Source organism: Hemicordylus capensis, chromosome 2 (assembly GCF_027244095.1).
Source record: "Hemicordylus capensis ecotype Gifberg chromosome 2, rHemCap1.1.pri, whole genome shotgun sequence".
Classification (NCBI taxonomy): domain Eukaryota; kingdom Metazoa; phylum Chordata; class Lepidosauria; order Squamata; family Cordylidae; genus Hemicordylus; species Hemicordylus capensis.
This window is the reverse complement of record NC_069658.1, coordinates 18,994,548-19,011,409: the sequence shown is the minus strand read 5'-3', so window position 1 is coordinate 19,011,409 and position 16,862 is coordinate 18,994,548. Positions and strand designations below refer to the sequence as shown.

Sequence of the window (16,862 nt, the reverse complement as noted above, 5' to 3'; positions counted from 1 at the left end):
TTAATATCGCAGTGGGCAGCATCCAGTCTAATTATGTAACATGTATACATAACTATATGAATCAATAAATCAAATAAATAAATCAAATAAATCAATAAACTATAAAATAATTACTCATAACTAAGCATCACTGAATTAATTTCAGTGAGACTTAGTCATGACTATCTTTAGATGCCTACTGGTGTATGTAACAAATCATAGAAGTATGCATATTTAAGTTGATGGCTATTATAAAGAACTTTGCTAAATCACTTGAATATTCTTCAGACTGGGTATGTAGCCCTTCAAATCTGCAGATAGTGCCATACTTCTTCTCAACTTAGTTAGTGTTCTGCATGTAACAATGTTGTTTTGTTCCTCTGGATCTGGGAGTTCAACCATGTTCTAATATGTGTGCTGCTGAAGTGACTTGCAGTGATTTAATAAAAACAATTTCTTTCTGCAAGTGTTAAAACAGGTGTCAGTGGCTTCAAGAAAGCAAAAGCAGCATTCCAGTATGCATGCTTCTGGGGTGACTTGCAGTAATTATTAATAAAATGTTTTGTCTGCAAGTGTTACAATTATGCCTGGATCCACAGAACCATGTGACTACTTCTGTCCCGTCAAGGGAGTTTTGAACTTTTCAAGTACCAGTCCTCCTTGCTGCTTGACAAATCCCTTTTTAAATTGAGTGGATTTTCGAAAACTATTTGTCTGGCATCAGGAGAAATATAGCATTCCACCCAGCACGAGCAGTTGGGAACTCCAGAGCACCTCTTTGGATCGCAGCCTATCTATTGAAAAATAATTATATTTGTTACTTCAAAAAAAGCAACATTTTCTTTACCTTGCCCACACACTGGTGAGACAGAGTGATATGCTTAATATTATAGTGGATGTTATGTAGTATATAAACCATTTGTTTTAGCTTTACCAGACAACAGTAGAGACAGTTGGCACCTCTAAAATTTAGCTTCCTGGTCAATCTGAAGCACAGATGTTAAGTGTATAGTATTTCATTCATTTCTTAACTTGAGGATACCCAAAACTTATGCTGTGGTCTATAATTCTGTGGTCTTTCTTGCCCTTAGCTAGAAGATGTTAGCAATGACTGAACAATAGTAAATGCTTGTTGTTCTATTTACAAGTACCTTAGAATGAGCAGATATATATTTATCTTAGTTCTCCCCAGTAGAGTACTTGGAGAAGCCCCCATAAGAGCACGTAAATGCATGTTTTGTTGCCTCAGAAGAATGACTTAACTGTTGCAATAGAAAACAAAGGTTTAAATAAAGACAAAATTGGAGGCACTTCTGTGACAGGTTTGAAAAAAGAGCCAGTAGTGTTTTTGCTGTATAAATACTTTTTGCAAATGCAAATCCAGATTAATGTATATTCATATAGAAGAAAACATATTGGTTTTGTGAATGAAATACATACATTGCAGTAAATGTGAGGCTTTTGTGGTGCCCAGTATGGTTTCTCACAAGATTTTTTTGTACACTTTTGTAAGTAAATATTTTAGATATTATGTCAACGCTTTAAAAAAATATTCTACAACTGCAGTTGTAAACCTTCTTATTTGGAATTTCACCCTATTTTCATCAGTACTACTCACTTAAATGTTAACTCACTTATGAGGTTGCCTGATAGCTTATTTTAAAGATCTGTGCTTTATTTGGGAACATCACAACTCTGTAGTATATAATGGGTATCCTTATTTCGGACTGCATAATTCCAGAGTAATTTTGACAATTGAATGTTTTGAAGCTAAAGTTGTTGCCTGTGCTAATACTGAGATTAGCATTAATCTTAGAGCAATTTAGCTACACAACTAAAACAGCAATTTTTGAACATTTTAAAAATAAGCCTTTTGCTTATTTCTGCCATAGCTGCTATGAGTTTCCCCCTGTAGTTTCCTCACAACTCAATCTTGAGGTATTTCATAGAAGCAAGAAGAAAGCTAATAGGAAACATGAAACTATGAATGTACATGGATGTACACTGTGAGACAATTCGTTAATTTGATATATGTTCTTATTAGTAGAAACTAACTTAATCAGGAAGATAGATGCATCATACAATAAGGCTGACTCAAGCTTTTAGATCATTCCAGTGGCCATGCTCAGGCTTAGTATATCTGATTTTGGGTCTGACTAATGTGGCTTTTTAAATAATGTGGCCAAATAAGCATTTTGAAATATTTATCTGTTAATTCTGGATTAATTTCTTAAGTCTCAGAATATTTATGGAAGATTTAAAACTTGTTGAAGAAATGTGTTTAATATCTATTTTTGATTTATTCTTTTTGTAACATACTCTACCTCCCCTTTTTGCCAAAAGTGGAGAAAGTAGTCAACAAGGGAACATATTTAATAGTTGTAAGCTATCCACCCAACAGTTTGTGATTTTATACACTCCCATCTTTGAAGCCATAATATGTATAAATTTTCCTTGTTTGGGGTCAGGGTAGGTGGTGGTGGTTGAAAACTATAGAGGACTGCATGTAAAATGCCTAACTGGATTTTACATGGTAAAAGCTGGTAACACACTAGTAATTTACCAGTTGCATGTCTAGAAAAATAAATTCATATACGTCTTTAGGATGAAAAGTCATCTTTGGATTTCCCCCCCCCCCAAGTATTTTCCAGCTCATGGGTCATATTTGACCAACTGCTTTCAGACAGAGACATGGCACTTTGTTGAGGTATTTAAGAATCAAAAAGACTGTCTTAATTTAAAACAAGGAGCCTTTGTTTTAGTTGGTGACTGCCTTGTGAAATTTTTCAGTTCTCAGCGGGTTAACCAGGGAACAGGGGCAGAGTCATAATTGGCCTATTTAGAGTGTTTTGCATGTGAATAGTGTGTTAGTGAAGCATTACTAAGTCTGTTGTGAGTGACATGGTGATTAGAATTTAGATTAGGGAAAACACATTCTGTACTTTATCAAGTACAGTAATTAGTTCAGTCAGTAAAAGTTGATTACAAGTAACGATAAAGTTAGATTTTTGGTACTTAATTTTAAAATTTCTTTATTAAATGGAAAATTTCTTCATCATATAAATGGTAGTATCTGCACCTGTTTTATTGCATATCAGAAAAATTAAAAGAACAATGTGTTCAATGCAGAGTATAATCAGGGGATTTATATATTATGGGTAAGTTTCAATGTAGTTTATAGCAATCGCATTTTTAGAAAATGTTGTAGTCTGTGCCGTTTCCTTGTTATTGTGCTCAGATACCATTTCTTTCTATTTCTTAGTAGCTATTGTCCATTCATAAGTAAGTAGATTTTGTATTTGTGGATATTCACTTTCTGACTTAATAATATAGACAACCTGATCTCAGTATTTTGCAACAACATATACTGTCCATTAGTCTTAATTGTTCTGCCTTATCCCTCTCCCAGCCAAATAGTTTGAAAAAACACTAGTTTATTTTAGCAGTGCATCATTTATTTTATCATCTTAATCATAGATCATGTTCTGGTTAACACATTTTATATTGTACTGTAAGAATTTGCTACTTTTCATACATCAATATAATCTGAGAAAAAAACTTTTCCATTATAAAATAAATAGCTAGTACCCTACAATGAAATTATTGTATACATCCTTATAGATAATGTTAGCAACAGGGTAAATTTTTATACTGCAAAATGCAATGTATTTGGTTCAACCTCAATCAGAAAAAAGGCATTTGGGGATCTTTCCATAATGTCATTGCAAGAAAGTTTGTGGATTTAACTCCTCTTTCCCTGGAGTAAAGGAAAGGTATTTTAAATAGAAAGCCATTCTTGTAACAATCAAAATGATTTTAAGTACTCGTTTCATGGAAAAGAAAACCAATCTTAATAAGACTGCTTTGTAATACAGTATCTGAGTGTAAAGTCTGGAAATGTATGTTTGATGTAGCATTTCAATTTGCCAGGCACAGAGACTTTTGAGGAGGGGAGTGCGTGCTAGGAGTCGGTAAAAAAAAAACTAATGGGCAAAGGTTAAATATAACAATACTTCTTTTTCAAACATCTTTTAGCAAAGTCTCCTTGGAGGTGACATGGAAATGGGCAACCCAGGAGCTCTCTCACCCACCAAACCTGGCTCTCAGTACTATCAGTATTCTAGCAATAACCCGCGAAGGAGGCCTCTGCACAGTACCTCTGTGGGTGAGTCACTGTGCTACTTTTTATGTCCACATCTATACTTTTTTTAAAAAAAAGGAAACTTCCAGTGAACCTCTGTCTTGCATTCATTAATATGAAATTTTGGAGCAAAGCTAAATTCAAACCTGGAAGTTATAGAGGGTGTGAGCCTGCAAATTTGCATCTTTCAGCCACATTGTGTCTTCTTTTTTCAGAAGTACAAACAAAGAAAGTACGAAAGGTTCCTCCAGGTTTACCATCTTCAGTAAGTACACATTGTCTTTCGTATGTATTTGCATTTTCAGTATCCACTGCTTCCTTTGAGAAAAAAGTGTGCTGTTTAACCTGTTTTACAAATGAAACATCTTCCTAAGCATTTATTTGTAATATCTGCAGAAAGGATGGGGACACTATTAAAATGTTGTCTTGTAACCTGAGAGATGAAAAACTGGTGATGAGTGGTGTTCATTTTGTTTACTTGGTTTTTTAAAGAGAACTCTGGAAAAGTGCCTCTAGTTTTGATAGTTTTACCAGTATACAGCTCCAGATAGAATACGCATTAGTTTCACGTGCTGGTTAACTTCTTTGTCAGTATTATGATGATTTATGGATTTGCATGTTAAAAGAGATTTGTAGAGAGGATTTATGAAACATTTACATGGGTCTCAGCCCAGAATAGAGGGAGGACGTCTTCATTTTCCACTGAAGTTTCTGAATTAGAGCTGTAAATGTACCTGCACAAATAGCTCTCTCACTGTGTGTGTGATTCCAGGTGTCGACCAGTTGAATCCAGGTGTTACTGAAGGAATTATGGGCTACTGATGATGTCTCCCTCCCTTTAGGAAATGGTGTGTGTGTGTGTGTGTGTGTGTGTGTGTGGTTTTTTCCCCTTCAGAATTGTGGGTAGTAGCTTGATTATTTACATGCATACATTTAAGCTAATTTTTTCATTATAAATTAGATATATTTTTTCACAGTATAGTATCCTTCCTTTTGTGTTTCTTTTTGCTGCAACTTAAAAAAAAATAAAAATACTGTAAGATATAATGCAATATAATGTTTTAAGGCAACTACCTTATGGGTTATTTTGTAAATTATTCATAGTGCTAAACTACAGCACAGTGGAGCCACAAATAATAGTTTAGACAAATAATAATAATTTACTTGCTATTATTAGGAGTTGCATTTAGGAGGTGGATGGGGGGAACTGTGATGAAGTACAACCCATAATCCCCATACATCACAGCAATTCCACAGGCATTTATGCGATGACTGGAATAGCACTTTAACATGTGGTCATAAATTAGATGGCATTTCAAATCAATAAACAATAACAAAAACCTTCCTATTGCATAATGAGCACTTTTTATTTCTGTATTTGCTATTCTTTAATGGTAAATCAGAGTGAGGAAAAGTAGCTGAAGAAGTTTAAGTAGAGATATCTAGATATTTTCATTGTTATATTATTAACTCAGGTTTTAAAAAGTACAAAAAGAGTCCTCATATGCTCTAGTTTTCTTGCTACTAGATAGAGGTAGTAAAATTGAACAATGAAAAGAATGAAATGAGTCTTTAAATAATATTACAAATATGATGTAGGATATGTAAACCTTTCTGTATACCACTGAAAATACCAGGGAAGTGGGAAAAGTAGATAACACAATTAGAACTCACTATGTTTGACTTTCAGAGAAAAATCAATACAAATGTAAGATATTTTTAATATAGATAGATATAGACACACACACACAAATCTTTCCAAGCATTATCATAGGGATTTTTTTTAGTGCTTGAAGTAAGTGGCAGATTTAATTTACTTGAAACTTTAGCTTCTAATAACTTTTATGACAACTACAAATGATACATATCTTGCAGCTGTTTATCAAGCCAGTATATAACATGGCTAGTATTAAACACAGTAGAGTGTACCTTTCAAATGTTCTGAAATCGTAGGATAGTTTTTGCACAACTTTTTTTTTTTGCACAAAAAGCCTCAATACGGCTGTACTTCTCAAATATTTAAAAGATCTTTGCCATCTTTTTCATCTTTAGTTTAAAAAAATACAAGGATTTACCCCTTTAAAAATACATTCTGATAGATAAATTGTATACCTCTTTATATTTCTAATACTCATTTTATTCTGGCTTACCTACATTCCAGAACTTACTGGAAAGTAATCCATTTACATTCCAGAACTTGTCTGGACTTGAACATATTTCTGTTTAGAAGACTAGCCACTTGCAAGGCAATGTAGTAGCTATAGCTTTATGGAGGGAGAACATGCATGATGATGCATGCTATCTAGTATTACTTTAAAATTTGGATTTTAGACTTTGAGACATTTGAAGAAGTATTTTGGTGGTTGTTTTTCTTGATTTTTCCTTGCAGGATGTTTCAGCTTTGGGTTGTTTCTTTAAACTTATAAACATATAATTAGAAATGCTTGATTCCTCACAAAATTTGTTTTTCACTTACAAAGTTTAGATTCCATAGTCTTTCTTGAAACTATTGAAACCTTTTAATTATATAAAAGATAGAAACAAGAAGAAAAGACAATTTTACCTCGTATCTTTGTTTACATATGACCTGATTAAATTATGAGAAGTATAATCCAGAATGCACAAGAACCTTTGGGTCCTAAGATTGTTTTTCATAAGTATGTTTTGCGGTGGGGGGAATGATTCAGCTTCATGTGCTATATATTTAAATATTACATAGAAATATTTTTAAAATAATATTTTAAAATAACAATTTGTTATGGGGCGGCTATTAAATAAAGTTTCTTCTTCTTCTTCTCCTCCTCCTCCTCCTCCTCCTCCTCATCATCATCATATAATGATTCAGTTAACAGACAGAAGTCTCTAAAATGATACTATATCGCACAAAAGGGCAAAATATATTTAAATAATGCATCTTGTCACGTTATAGTAGATTATACTATTATGTTGGATAAACAGTACTCATTTATAAATTGACTAAACAGATTATATTGTACTTAGTTGATAGAATGGAAACATTATTCTCTTTCTATTAAAATATGGGTATTAAACTGTCACTGAATATTCATACAGTTGTCTATAAAGGGCTTCAGCAGTTGTGTTAAGACACAGATGTCTATAGCAAATTTCCATAAATGTATAGAAAAGAGAATGGACAAAGAGACAGAGAGATATTTCTAGAAAGGTAATAAGTGATTTGTTTTCACTTCAATAAATGTATGTGGAAAAAGACCGCTGGGAAATAAGCCATTTGGTGTGACTCAGAGTTATTCCTACATGAGCAGAAGCATTTTGGTCCTTTGTCCTGGTGTGCATAAAAATTGAAATAAAATTTCCGGGAGCACCACCCATAATCCAGGTCACCATATACCAGTGTGCAAAGGGAAGAGAGCATGTGAGAAAGAGAGAGAGAGACTGACTGACGGATGGTTCTCAAGGTCTGATATTCTGATATCCTTTACCCATATTTTTAAAAATAAGACTTAAGGAGATGTCTGGAAAATTGCTGCAATGGCATGCCTGTGATTTGGGACATAGAATCATTAAAACATCAAGAAAATTTCCCATGGGGTGACTCTTAGATGAAACAGGATGAAATGGGTGAGTTCACAGGGGCAGTATAGTAGCCCACCCAACAACCACCATGGATGGACCATAGAGGAAGCAAGGCAAAATAGTTCCACACTGCTTTTCCTCTTTCCTTCCTGATAGAAAATGAAAGAAGGGAGAAAGATTTGAAAGAAAGCAATATCTAAGGCCTTGGACATTCAAAGATACCTGTCTGAACCCATTTTCTTGCTGCTTCCCTGTGCATTTAACATACACAACAGAAACAAGAATTAGTAACCAAAGAACCAACACTCTCTGCCTTTGCCTCCTGTGGAGGGAGGAGCAATAGCTTCATTGTCGACTGCCTATTGTGGTAACTAGAAATGTTATTCTTAGTTATGAATTTATTCTTGTATTTAGCTATGAAATTTCATATATTTGAATCCCTGACCCTCTTCATCTATAGCTGAAACGGTGTGAAACTTGCTTACCCACGATGCATCCCATTTGGTTGCATGAGAATTATGTAACCACATAGATGCAGATAATAGTTATTTTCCCATGTAATTTATCCCTTCCAGCCAAGTGCCTGCAGCCATGTGTGACTCCACCAAGAGAAAGCAGTTCACATGTGAAAAGGGTCTCTGTCAGGTATTTTCAGTGTTGGTACTTGGCTGGATGCCTACACTGCATGTTTTCAGTTTCCATGGAAGTGAATTACACAGTCCTCTTGAAACATATTCAGAAGGAGACTTCAGTTGTAGTTCGTTTTGAGATTATTCAAATTTTTGCTATTTCTTCTTTGGACTATCTCATCACCTAGTCCTGTGATCCTTACACTAGTCTTATATGTGTGGTCCTCTTAGTTTGATCCCCATTCTAATGATCCCCTTTCATGTTAGTGGTACAGCACTTTGAACACTGGATACAGGTTGAGTATCCCTTATCTGAACTGCTTGGTACCCGAAGTGTTCTGGATTTTGGAATATTTGCATTTTTAATGAGATATTTTGGGCATGGGATCAAAGTCTAAACACAAAAGGTTACTGCACACTGTATTTTATTTTTTTAGGTTTTATTTAAAGTATAAAAACAAATGATCATTGAATTTACGATAACTACAGGTAGCTGTAAATGTAATGAAAACTAATTGCGAGAAAATTTTCAACCCAATAATGTTTCCGGATTTTGGAGCATTTCGGGTGTCCGGATTAGGGTAACTCAACCTGTACTGGTTCTTCTAAGGACTGGCTTTTACATGATGCCCCTCTGCTGAGCAGAGTTTATAAACTGATTATATTGAAAAGTGCAATTACCTGAAAAATAGTTACCTCAGGTAACATCAGGTAATATGGAAGACAGCTATGGATTCATGGTGATTATTTGAGTTCATTTGTTACGGTACCTGCATGAAAAGTAGGGATGTGCACGGACCACGGAGGTGCGGTCCGACGCGGGGTGTGTGGGTTGCTTTAAGGGCGGAGGGGTTGTATTTATCCCTCCCGCTGCTTCCCCCCCTCTGGCACTCCATTTTCAGGCAAAATCTTCAGGGCAGCAGCAGTCCTCCCTGCCACCCCTGCCCCCTAGTTGTCTGCTAAAACCGGAAGTTACTTATGCGCATGCCGCCGCCGTGCATGTCACAGTGACGCGCGTGGCGGCGGGTGCATGCATGGAAGTTACTTCTGCTTTTAGCAGACAACAAGGGGGCAGGGGCAGCAGGGAGGACCACTGCCGCCTCGAAGATTTTACTTGAAAATGGAGCGCCAGAGGGGGGAGAGCGGCAGGAGGGGTAAGTACAACCCCCCCACCCTTAAAGTAACACCCCCCCGGGCGACAGTCCATCGGATCACCAAACCAGTTCTCAGGCCTCTAACATGGCCTGTTAACTGGTTCGTGCACATCCCTAATGGAAAGTAGCTATAAGGACATAAGAACAGCCCTGCTGGATCAGACCCAATGCCTAGCTAGTTCAGCATCCTGTTTCACACAGTTGCCCACCAGATCCCTCTGAGAAGCCCACAGACAAGAAGTGAGGGCATGCCTTCTCTCCTGCTGTTGCTCCCCTGCAATTTGTATTTAGAGGCATCTTGCCTCTGAAGCTGGAGGTGGCTATAGCCACCAGACTAGTAGCAATTGATAGACCTGTCCTCCATTAATGTGTCTAAGCCCCTTTTAAAGCCATCCAAGCTAGTGGCCATCATCACAGAGAATTCCTTAGATTGTGCTGTGTGAAAAAGTACGGTACTTCCTTTTGTCAGTCCTAAATTTCCTGGCCTTCAGTTTCATGGCCTCCTATTTCATGGGAGAACCCCTGGTTCTAGTGTTGCGAGAGAGGAAGAAAAATTTCTCTGTAAACACTCTCTCTACTCCATACATAATTTTATAAACCTCTATCATGCTCCCCTTAGTCACAACCTTTTCAATCTAGAAAGCCCTGGATGCTGTAGCCTTGCCTCATTAGGAACATAGGAAGTTCAGACCATTGGTGCATCTACCTCAGTATTGTCTACACAGACTGACAGCGGCTTCTCCAAGGTTGCAGGCAAGAATCTCGGCCCTATCTTGGAGATGCCAGGGAGGGTACTTGGAACCTTCTGCATGCAAGCATTCAGATGCTCTTCCCAGAGTGGCTCCATCCCCTAAGGGGAATATCATACAGTGCTCACACATGTCTCCGGTTCAAATGCAAACCAGGGTGGACCCTGCTTTGCAAAGGGGACAATTCATGCTTGCTACCATGAGAACCAAGGTTCTCCAGGCCCCTGATCATCTTGGTTGCCCTCTTCTGCACCTTTTCGAATTCTACAATGTCTTTAAGATACAGTGAGCAGAACTGTATGCAGTACTCCAAATGTGGCCACACCATAGATTTGTACAGCATTATAATATTAGCATTTTATTTTCAGAAAATAAAATGATCCCTAGCATGAAATTTGCCTCTTCCACAGCTGCCGCACGTTGAGTTGACACTTTCAATGATCTGTCCACCACAACCCCAAGATCTCTCTCCTTGTCAGTCACTGACAGCTCAGACCCTATCAGTATATATGTGAAGTTGGGTTTCCCCTCAAATGTGCATCATGTTACACTTGCTTACATTGAACTGCATTTGCCATTTTGTCTCCCACTCACTCAGTTTGGAGAGATCCTTTTGGAGATCCTTACAATCTGTTGTGGATTTCACTACCCTAAATACTTTAGTCATATCTGCAAATTTGGCCACTTTGCTGCTTACCCCAACTTCTAGATCATTTATGAACAAGTTGAAGAGCACTGGTCCCAGTACAGATTCCTGGGGGACCCCACTTCTTACTTCCCTCCATTGTGAAAACTGTCCATTTATTCCTATACTCTGTTTCCTGTCTACAACCACTTACAAGAGCGGTCTTCAACTGTTCTCCTTATCCCATGACTGCCAAGTTTACTCAAGAGCCTTTGGTGGGGAACTTTGTCAAAAGCTTTTTGGAAGTCCAGCTAAGCACTCCAGCTCACCCATTTTGGCTTTGAGACTTCTGGCATTGATGTATAAACACCTATATGTTGAGTCTCTCACCTGGTGTTGGCGTGTGCTGTCTCCCTTCCTGTCATTTGATCTTATTGATCAGTTGTCATGTGTTTCTTTTTGCTCTATTACTGGTTCTACTCTGTTCCCTTGTGGTTTATCTGAAATGTTTTCACCCTCACAGCTTTGGAAGTTTTTTTTTGCTGAACCAGATACCGCCCAGTTCCTGTTGGCAATCCCCCAGAAGTAATTTTAAAAGCTGCTCTCTGACCTTTTTTTAAATTTTAAGCACCAGTAGTCTGGTTCCATCTTGGTTCAAGTGTGGCTGGTCTCTTTTGTACAGGCTTTGCTTGCCCCAAAATGTATCCTAGTACCTAACAAATTTAATCCCTCCTCCTAGCACCATTGACTCATCCATGCATTGAGAGCCCTCAGCTCTGCCTGTCTCGCTGACCCTGCATGTGCAACTGTTAGCACTTCAGAGAACGCTACCCTGGGGGTCCTGGATATCAGTATGCTACCTAGCAGCCTAAATTTGGATTCCAGGACCTCCTGACTGCATTTCCCAACATTGTTGGTGCCGACATGCACCACAACAGCTGACTTCTCCCCTGCCTATCTAGATGTATCTGACTTATCCCCAGCCTATCTGGAAGTCACCATGACAGCTGACCTCCCTAAAAGCCTATCTAGATGCCGTGTGACATCTTCAGTCTTCGCACCAGGCAGGCAAATCACCATGCAGTCTACACTGGGTAACAAACCCATCTCTCTATGCTCCTAATGACTGAATCACCCACTACTGAGAGGACCCTAACCCCCGGAATAGTATCCTCTGTGTGAGAGGATAGAGGTGCATCACCCAAGGAAGGGGTCCCTTCTAAGGGAGCATTCCCCTCTTCCTCAGACTGATGCCCTCCTTCCCTGAGATCTTCATTCTTCATGAAAGTAGAAGAGCTGTCAACCTGGGATTGCACTGCTTCTATCATGTCCCTGAAGTTCTCACCCACATACCTCTCTGCCTCCCTGAGCTTCTCCAGGTCAGCCACTTTGGCTTCAAGGGAACAAACATTTTTCCTGAGAGCCAGGAGCTCTTTGAGCAGAGCGCACACCCACAACTTCTGTCCTTCAAAGAGGTAGCCATACATGCAACACTTGGTGCAATACACTGGGGAGCAGCCCCTCCCCTGCTGGCATTCTATCTTCATAGATATAGATATAGATTTATGAATATATATATTCTATATTTAGAATATATAGAGCTTGTATAGAATATATAAATATATCCTATATTTAGAATATATAGAGCTTGTTTACTTGAAAGCTAGGTCTTAGCTGCGGTTGTCAGCTAATTAAAGGTTTTAAGCTCTGTCCTCCAAGAAAATTACAAAAGTGGGGTAGTACTCACATTCTCATGCTGGGTTTCTCCTTTGTGCTAAAGGGAGACCGCTTGTGTGCCTCCCCACACACTTCTGTGCTAGACTCCACACAAAACTCTTTGGATATTTCTTAGCAAACTCCTGTTCACAAAGCTCCGGGTAGCAAAGCTCCCCTGGTCGGAGCCTTGTCTTCTCAAGACCTGCTTCCAAACTGAGCCACCTCAGGAATTTTGGTCCCTCCCACAAGCTGTGTGACTCAACTGCAGCGAATCCCCACCCACTGTCTCTCTAGGCACAACTGAAACTGAAACTGTCCTGTCAAAAACAAACCCCTAAACAGCCGGAAATCAAACCCTAGGAAAGCCTATCCCGCGCAAACCAACCTTATCCTTTCCCCCTTGTTTTCTCTTTTATTTATTTGTTTGTTTGTTTGCTTGCTTGCTTCTTTAGGAAAAAAAACAAAAGTGTGCTTTCTCCTCTGGTCTGAGCCTAGTCTTCTCAAGACCTGCATCTGAATTGGAAGCCATGGCTCCCTCAATGGCTCCTAGAATGTTGAGGTAACATCGGAATCAGTCACAATCAATGAGTTATTTACATGTATTTTTTAACCACCCTTAAATCAGAAAAGTGGCACAAAGCTATTTAGACAGATTGGGTGGTATATCCAAACCTTTGGCAGAGTGGTGCTCCATTGTTGGAAGCTCCTTCTGCTCACAGATGGAGACTTGCACTGATACAAGGACTCTACCCGCTCATGGAAAGACCCCTTGAACTCTTCTTCCATTGATGAAGGAACTTCTGGCAATGGACTGCTGCTCCACGAAAGGTTTTTGTGCTGTCCACTCGCTATGGTCTTGAAGAGTCTAGTGTGCATGTTCAGGATACTTATGGACACACTTGGTACTTCCTCCTAAAGATTCCCTTTAGCAGATTCCAATAATCAAACTTCTGTTTAATTGGCAAGTACTTTGGTGATTTGGTACTAAGGGGAACAATTAAAATATATTTGTAGATCTGTTATGAATGCACTCCCAAATGTGCTGGTTCACAGGTGTTGCCGTGACATTTATTGGGAGTCATGGACCCTAAGTATGTGTGAAAACTAATTTTGTCCTTTATTGGTAGACCATGCGTATTCACATGTTAATATTCACTCAGTACAGTGAATGAGCATCATATTTTTGCCTTACTCTCCAATTTATATGGGGACTACGAAGTTCTCTGCCCCTGTAGATGAGATTATTAGGTGCAACAAGACTCCTTTTGAACTAGGAAAAATAAAAGCTGAGAAATGAAAACTTTGGCAGAGTACACAGGCAGGGTGTCTGATTCTTGGCAGCTTCATTAACTGTTTATCTGTCCTAAACAGGGACTAAATTTAGAATGAAAGGTGTGCTTTTGGCATCTTCAAAGCATCTACTTTATTTGAATTTTGTTTTTCAAATGTTGGAGAGCTGATCTGGAACAGTTAACGATGTACAGAAGTTTCCCACACAAACTCCACACCCAAATGTCTTTTTCATTTTCTGCTCCAGAAAATCTAATAAAGGTCTTTGTGGTCTGGCTGCTATTGTATTTATATGAAAAGATTGTCCAGGTGCAGAGATAAGATCTCAGAACTAAAACAGCACAGAAGACCATAACTGTTTTAATTAATAAAGCCCTTAATGTTAAAGGATTTGTTGCATGAAGTCATGGAATATCAATAGTCAAATAACACAAACAAACAAAAAGAAAAGAGAGAGAGCGTTCCTCACATGGGGAATAAATGTAGAAAACATTGAACTGAAATTAACAACTGTTCAGTACAATAATATGTTAAGAAATTTAGAATCTGCAGGTGGAAAATAAATCTGTTTGAAATGATAATTTGAGAAACAAAATGTATTGGAAGGTTGTATTTCTTTTCTTTTTCAACTCTCCATAAAAGTACAATGATATTGACTGCTTCTACTATGTTGTCTTCAGCCTTTTTCCAAGCAAGATTCTAGGCTTCAAAGTTTCTAAGTTTTCTGCTCAGTTTTTAGAAATGAAATGAGATCTTCAATGCAACATTTTAATTAAGCAAGGAAAAAGAAAAACGTTCTTGCCGGCACCATTTTGTACTTGCCTTTTTGGTGGTGGCAGCAGGTGGGGGGGGGGGTCATGACAGGGGGAGGGGGTTTACTCTTGCTGATGACATTGATAGGCTTTTAAAAATGAACAACTTTTTATGCTATGTGTTAGTGGGCAGCAGAAGCTTCAAAGCACTGATAATGATCCTGGCAGCTGCATCTTGCTGATCACCATGTTTTTTTGCTCCTTAATACACCAAAATATGACTCCATGTCACATCGTAGGGTCATCTCCTGGCTCATTCTATAGTGAAAAACATGGAAGGAAAGTTCCACAGAGTGGATCTTCTGAGAAAGACTTGCATACAAAAAGAGAGAGACCTGCTGGTGCCATTTTGTCACCCTGACAAAATCCTAGGTTGACATGGTGACCTGGGGAGTGGTTGAGTAGTTAGAATGGGGTGTGCCACAAAGTGCAGTCTTATCTCTCAAAAGTACCTGGCTAGAATCTAAGCAATCAGTTTAAAAATCCATCTGGTTCTGTCTAGCAGATGATCAGTTGTCCAAAAATGCCCCTGATAGATGAGGATAGAAAAAGATGACAGCTGGCATCAAGACCAGCACCATGCTGGTGCAGTAGTGCCTCTCATCCAGACTTAGGCTGCACCCTTGTGTAGCCTAAGGAGATTTTTTATATATACTAGTATTTTTAAGCCCGTTATAATAACGGGCGCTAGCCTTTTTACCCCCCTTTATGTATTCTTCATCTCTTTTTCCTTTTTTTTTTTTGGTGTGTGTGTGTGTTTGTTTGTCTCTCTTGTCCCACCCTCCCTCCTGCCCCACACTCTGGCCTCTCTTCCTCCCCCTCCCACCCTGCTCGCACCCGCCCCTTCCTGTCAGCCTCCTGCCCCAGTCCCTCCTGCCACCCCACTCCATCTTGCCCTTCCCCCTCTTGCCCTTTCCCCTCCTCCTGCCCCACTCCGTCTTGCCCTCCCCCCTCCCCCCTGACCCACTCCCTCTTGCCCCACTCCCTCTTGCCCTTCCTCCTCCCCCCTGCCCCACTCCCTCTTGCCCTCTCCCCTCCCCATGCCCGACTCCCTCTTGCCCCTCCACCCTGACCCTCTCCCTCTTGGCCCTCCCTCTTCCCCCCTGCCCCACTCCTTCTTGCCCTCCCCCTGCCCTACTCCCTCTTGCCCTCCCCCCTCCCCCACTCCCTATTGCCCTCCTCCCTGCCCCATTCCCTCTTGCCCTCCCCCCGACCCACTCCCTCTTGGCCCACTCCCTCCTGCCCTCCCCCACTTCCTCTTGCCCCTCCACTCTGACCCACTCCCTATTGGCCCTCCCTCCTCCTCCCTGCCCCACTCCCTCTTGCCTTCCCCTCCCCCCACTCCCTATTGCCCTCCTCCCTGCCCCAGTCCCTCTTGCCCTCCCCCCTCCAACCCTCCCTCTTGCCGTCCCCCCTCCCCCACCTGCCCTCCCCCCTTCCCCCTCTCCCCTGCCCAGAAGAGTCTTGCGCTCCACCCCCCCCACCCACCCGGCAACTTTACTCACTGTTTTGAATGCGAAGGAGAAAGGAGCTCGCAAGCAGAGCTCCTTTCTCGGCCAAGCCTCTTCCCGGACTGTTGCATTGGGTGTAAAGGACGCCTATTGCGTCCATAGCGGCAGTCTGGGCAGTGTCTTTGCTGGGAGAGGAGCTCTTTTTGTGAGTTCCTTTTTCCTCGCTGGTTCTTCTTTGGGTAAGGAGGTCTCGGGCAGCTGGGTGGGCGGTTGGCGGCGGCCGCGGAGGCATTTTCCTGGGCCATGTTGGCCCTTGTTCATGTGTGGGGGAGCGGGGAAGGCGGGATCGGGCTCCTGGGAGGGTGGTTGGCGGCGGCGGCCGCGGTGGCATTTTCCTGGGCCATGTTGGCCCTTGTTCATGTGTGGGGGAGCGGGGAAGGTGGGATCGGGCTCCTGGGAGGGCGGTTGGCGGCGGCCGCCGCGGTGGCATTTTCCTCGGCCATGTTGGCCCTTGTTCATGTGGGGGGGTGCGGGAAAGTCAGGCTCTAGTGCGGGGAAGTCGGGCCCCAAGGTTTCCCCCCGCCCGGCTTTAGCGGCGACGCCAGGCCTCGGCTGCGGCTCCGCCGCCACCTTGGCCAGCTTCCCCCGCCGCCTCTTTCCCCTCCGCCTCTTTCCTATCTTCGCGGCAGCCGCTTCTGGCCCCGCCGTTTCCCTCACCACCTCTTCCCGGCTTCTTCTGAGCAGCCGCTTCTGGCCGCCCA

At 40.8% G+C, this 16,862-nt stretch overlaps 1 protein-coding gene and 1 long non-coding RNA gene across 24 annotated transcripts in view; one reads left to right on the top strand and one right to left on the bottom strand.

Annotated features, from left to right (window-relative positions):
• TCF4 (transcription factor 4) overlaps positions 1-16,862 on the top strand; it is a 515,439-nt gene that overhangs the window by 295,673 nt on the left and 202,904 nt on the right. For 19 of the 23 annotated variants that reach the window (XR_008314851.1, XM_053289328.1, XM_053289336.1 and 16 more), the window contains 2 exons: positions 4,015-4,144; positions 4,336-4,385. The exons of 2 other annotated variants lie outside the window; for them this stretch is intronic. Coding sequence is in view for 20 of the 21 variants with exons in the window: in XM_053289328.1 (XP_053145303.1) it covers positions 4,015-4,144; positions 4,336-4,385 (180 nt within the window). In the remaining variant the exon portion in view is untranslated. Of the gene's footprint in view, positions 1-539; positions 842-2,810; positions 3,138-4,014; positions 4,145-4,335; positions 4,386-16,862 lie in introns of those variants that run through there. 2 more of the 23 variants (XM_053289347.1, XM_053289345.1) reach the window with 2 other exon arrangements.
• LOC128342237 (uncharacterized) overlaps positions 1-16,862 on the bottom strand; it is a 66,027-nt gene that overhangs the window by 29,123 nt on the left and 20,042 nt on the right. The gene's annotated exons all lie outside the window — the stretch shown is intronic.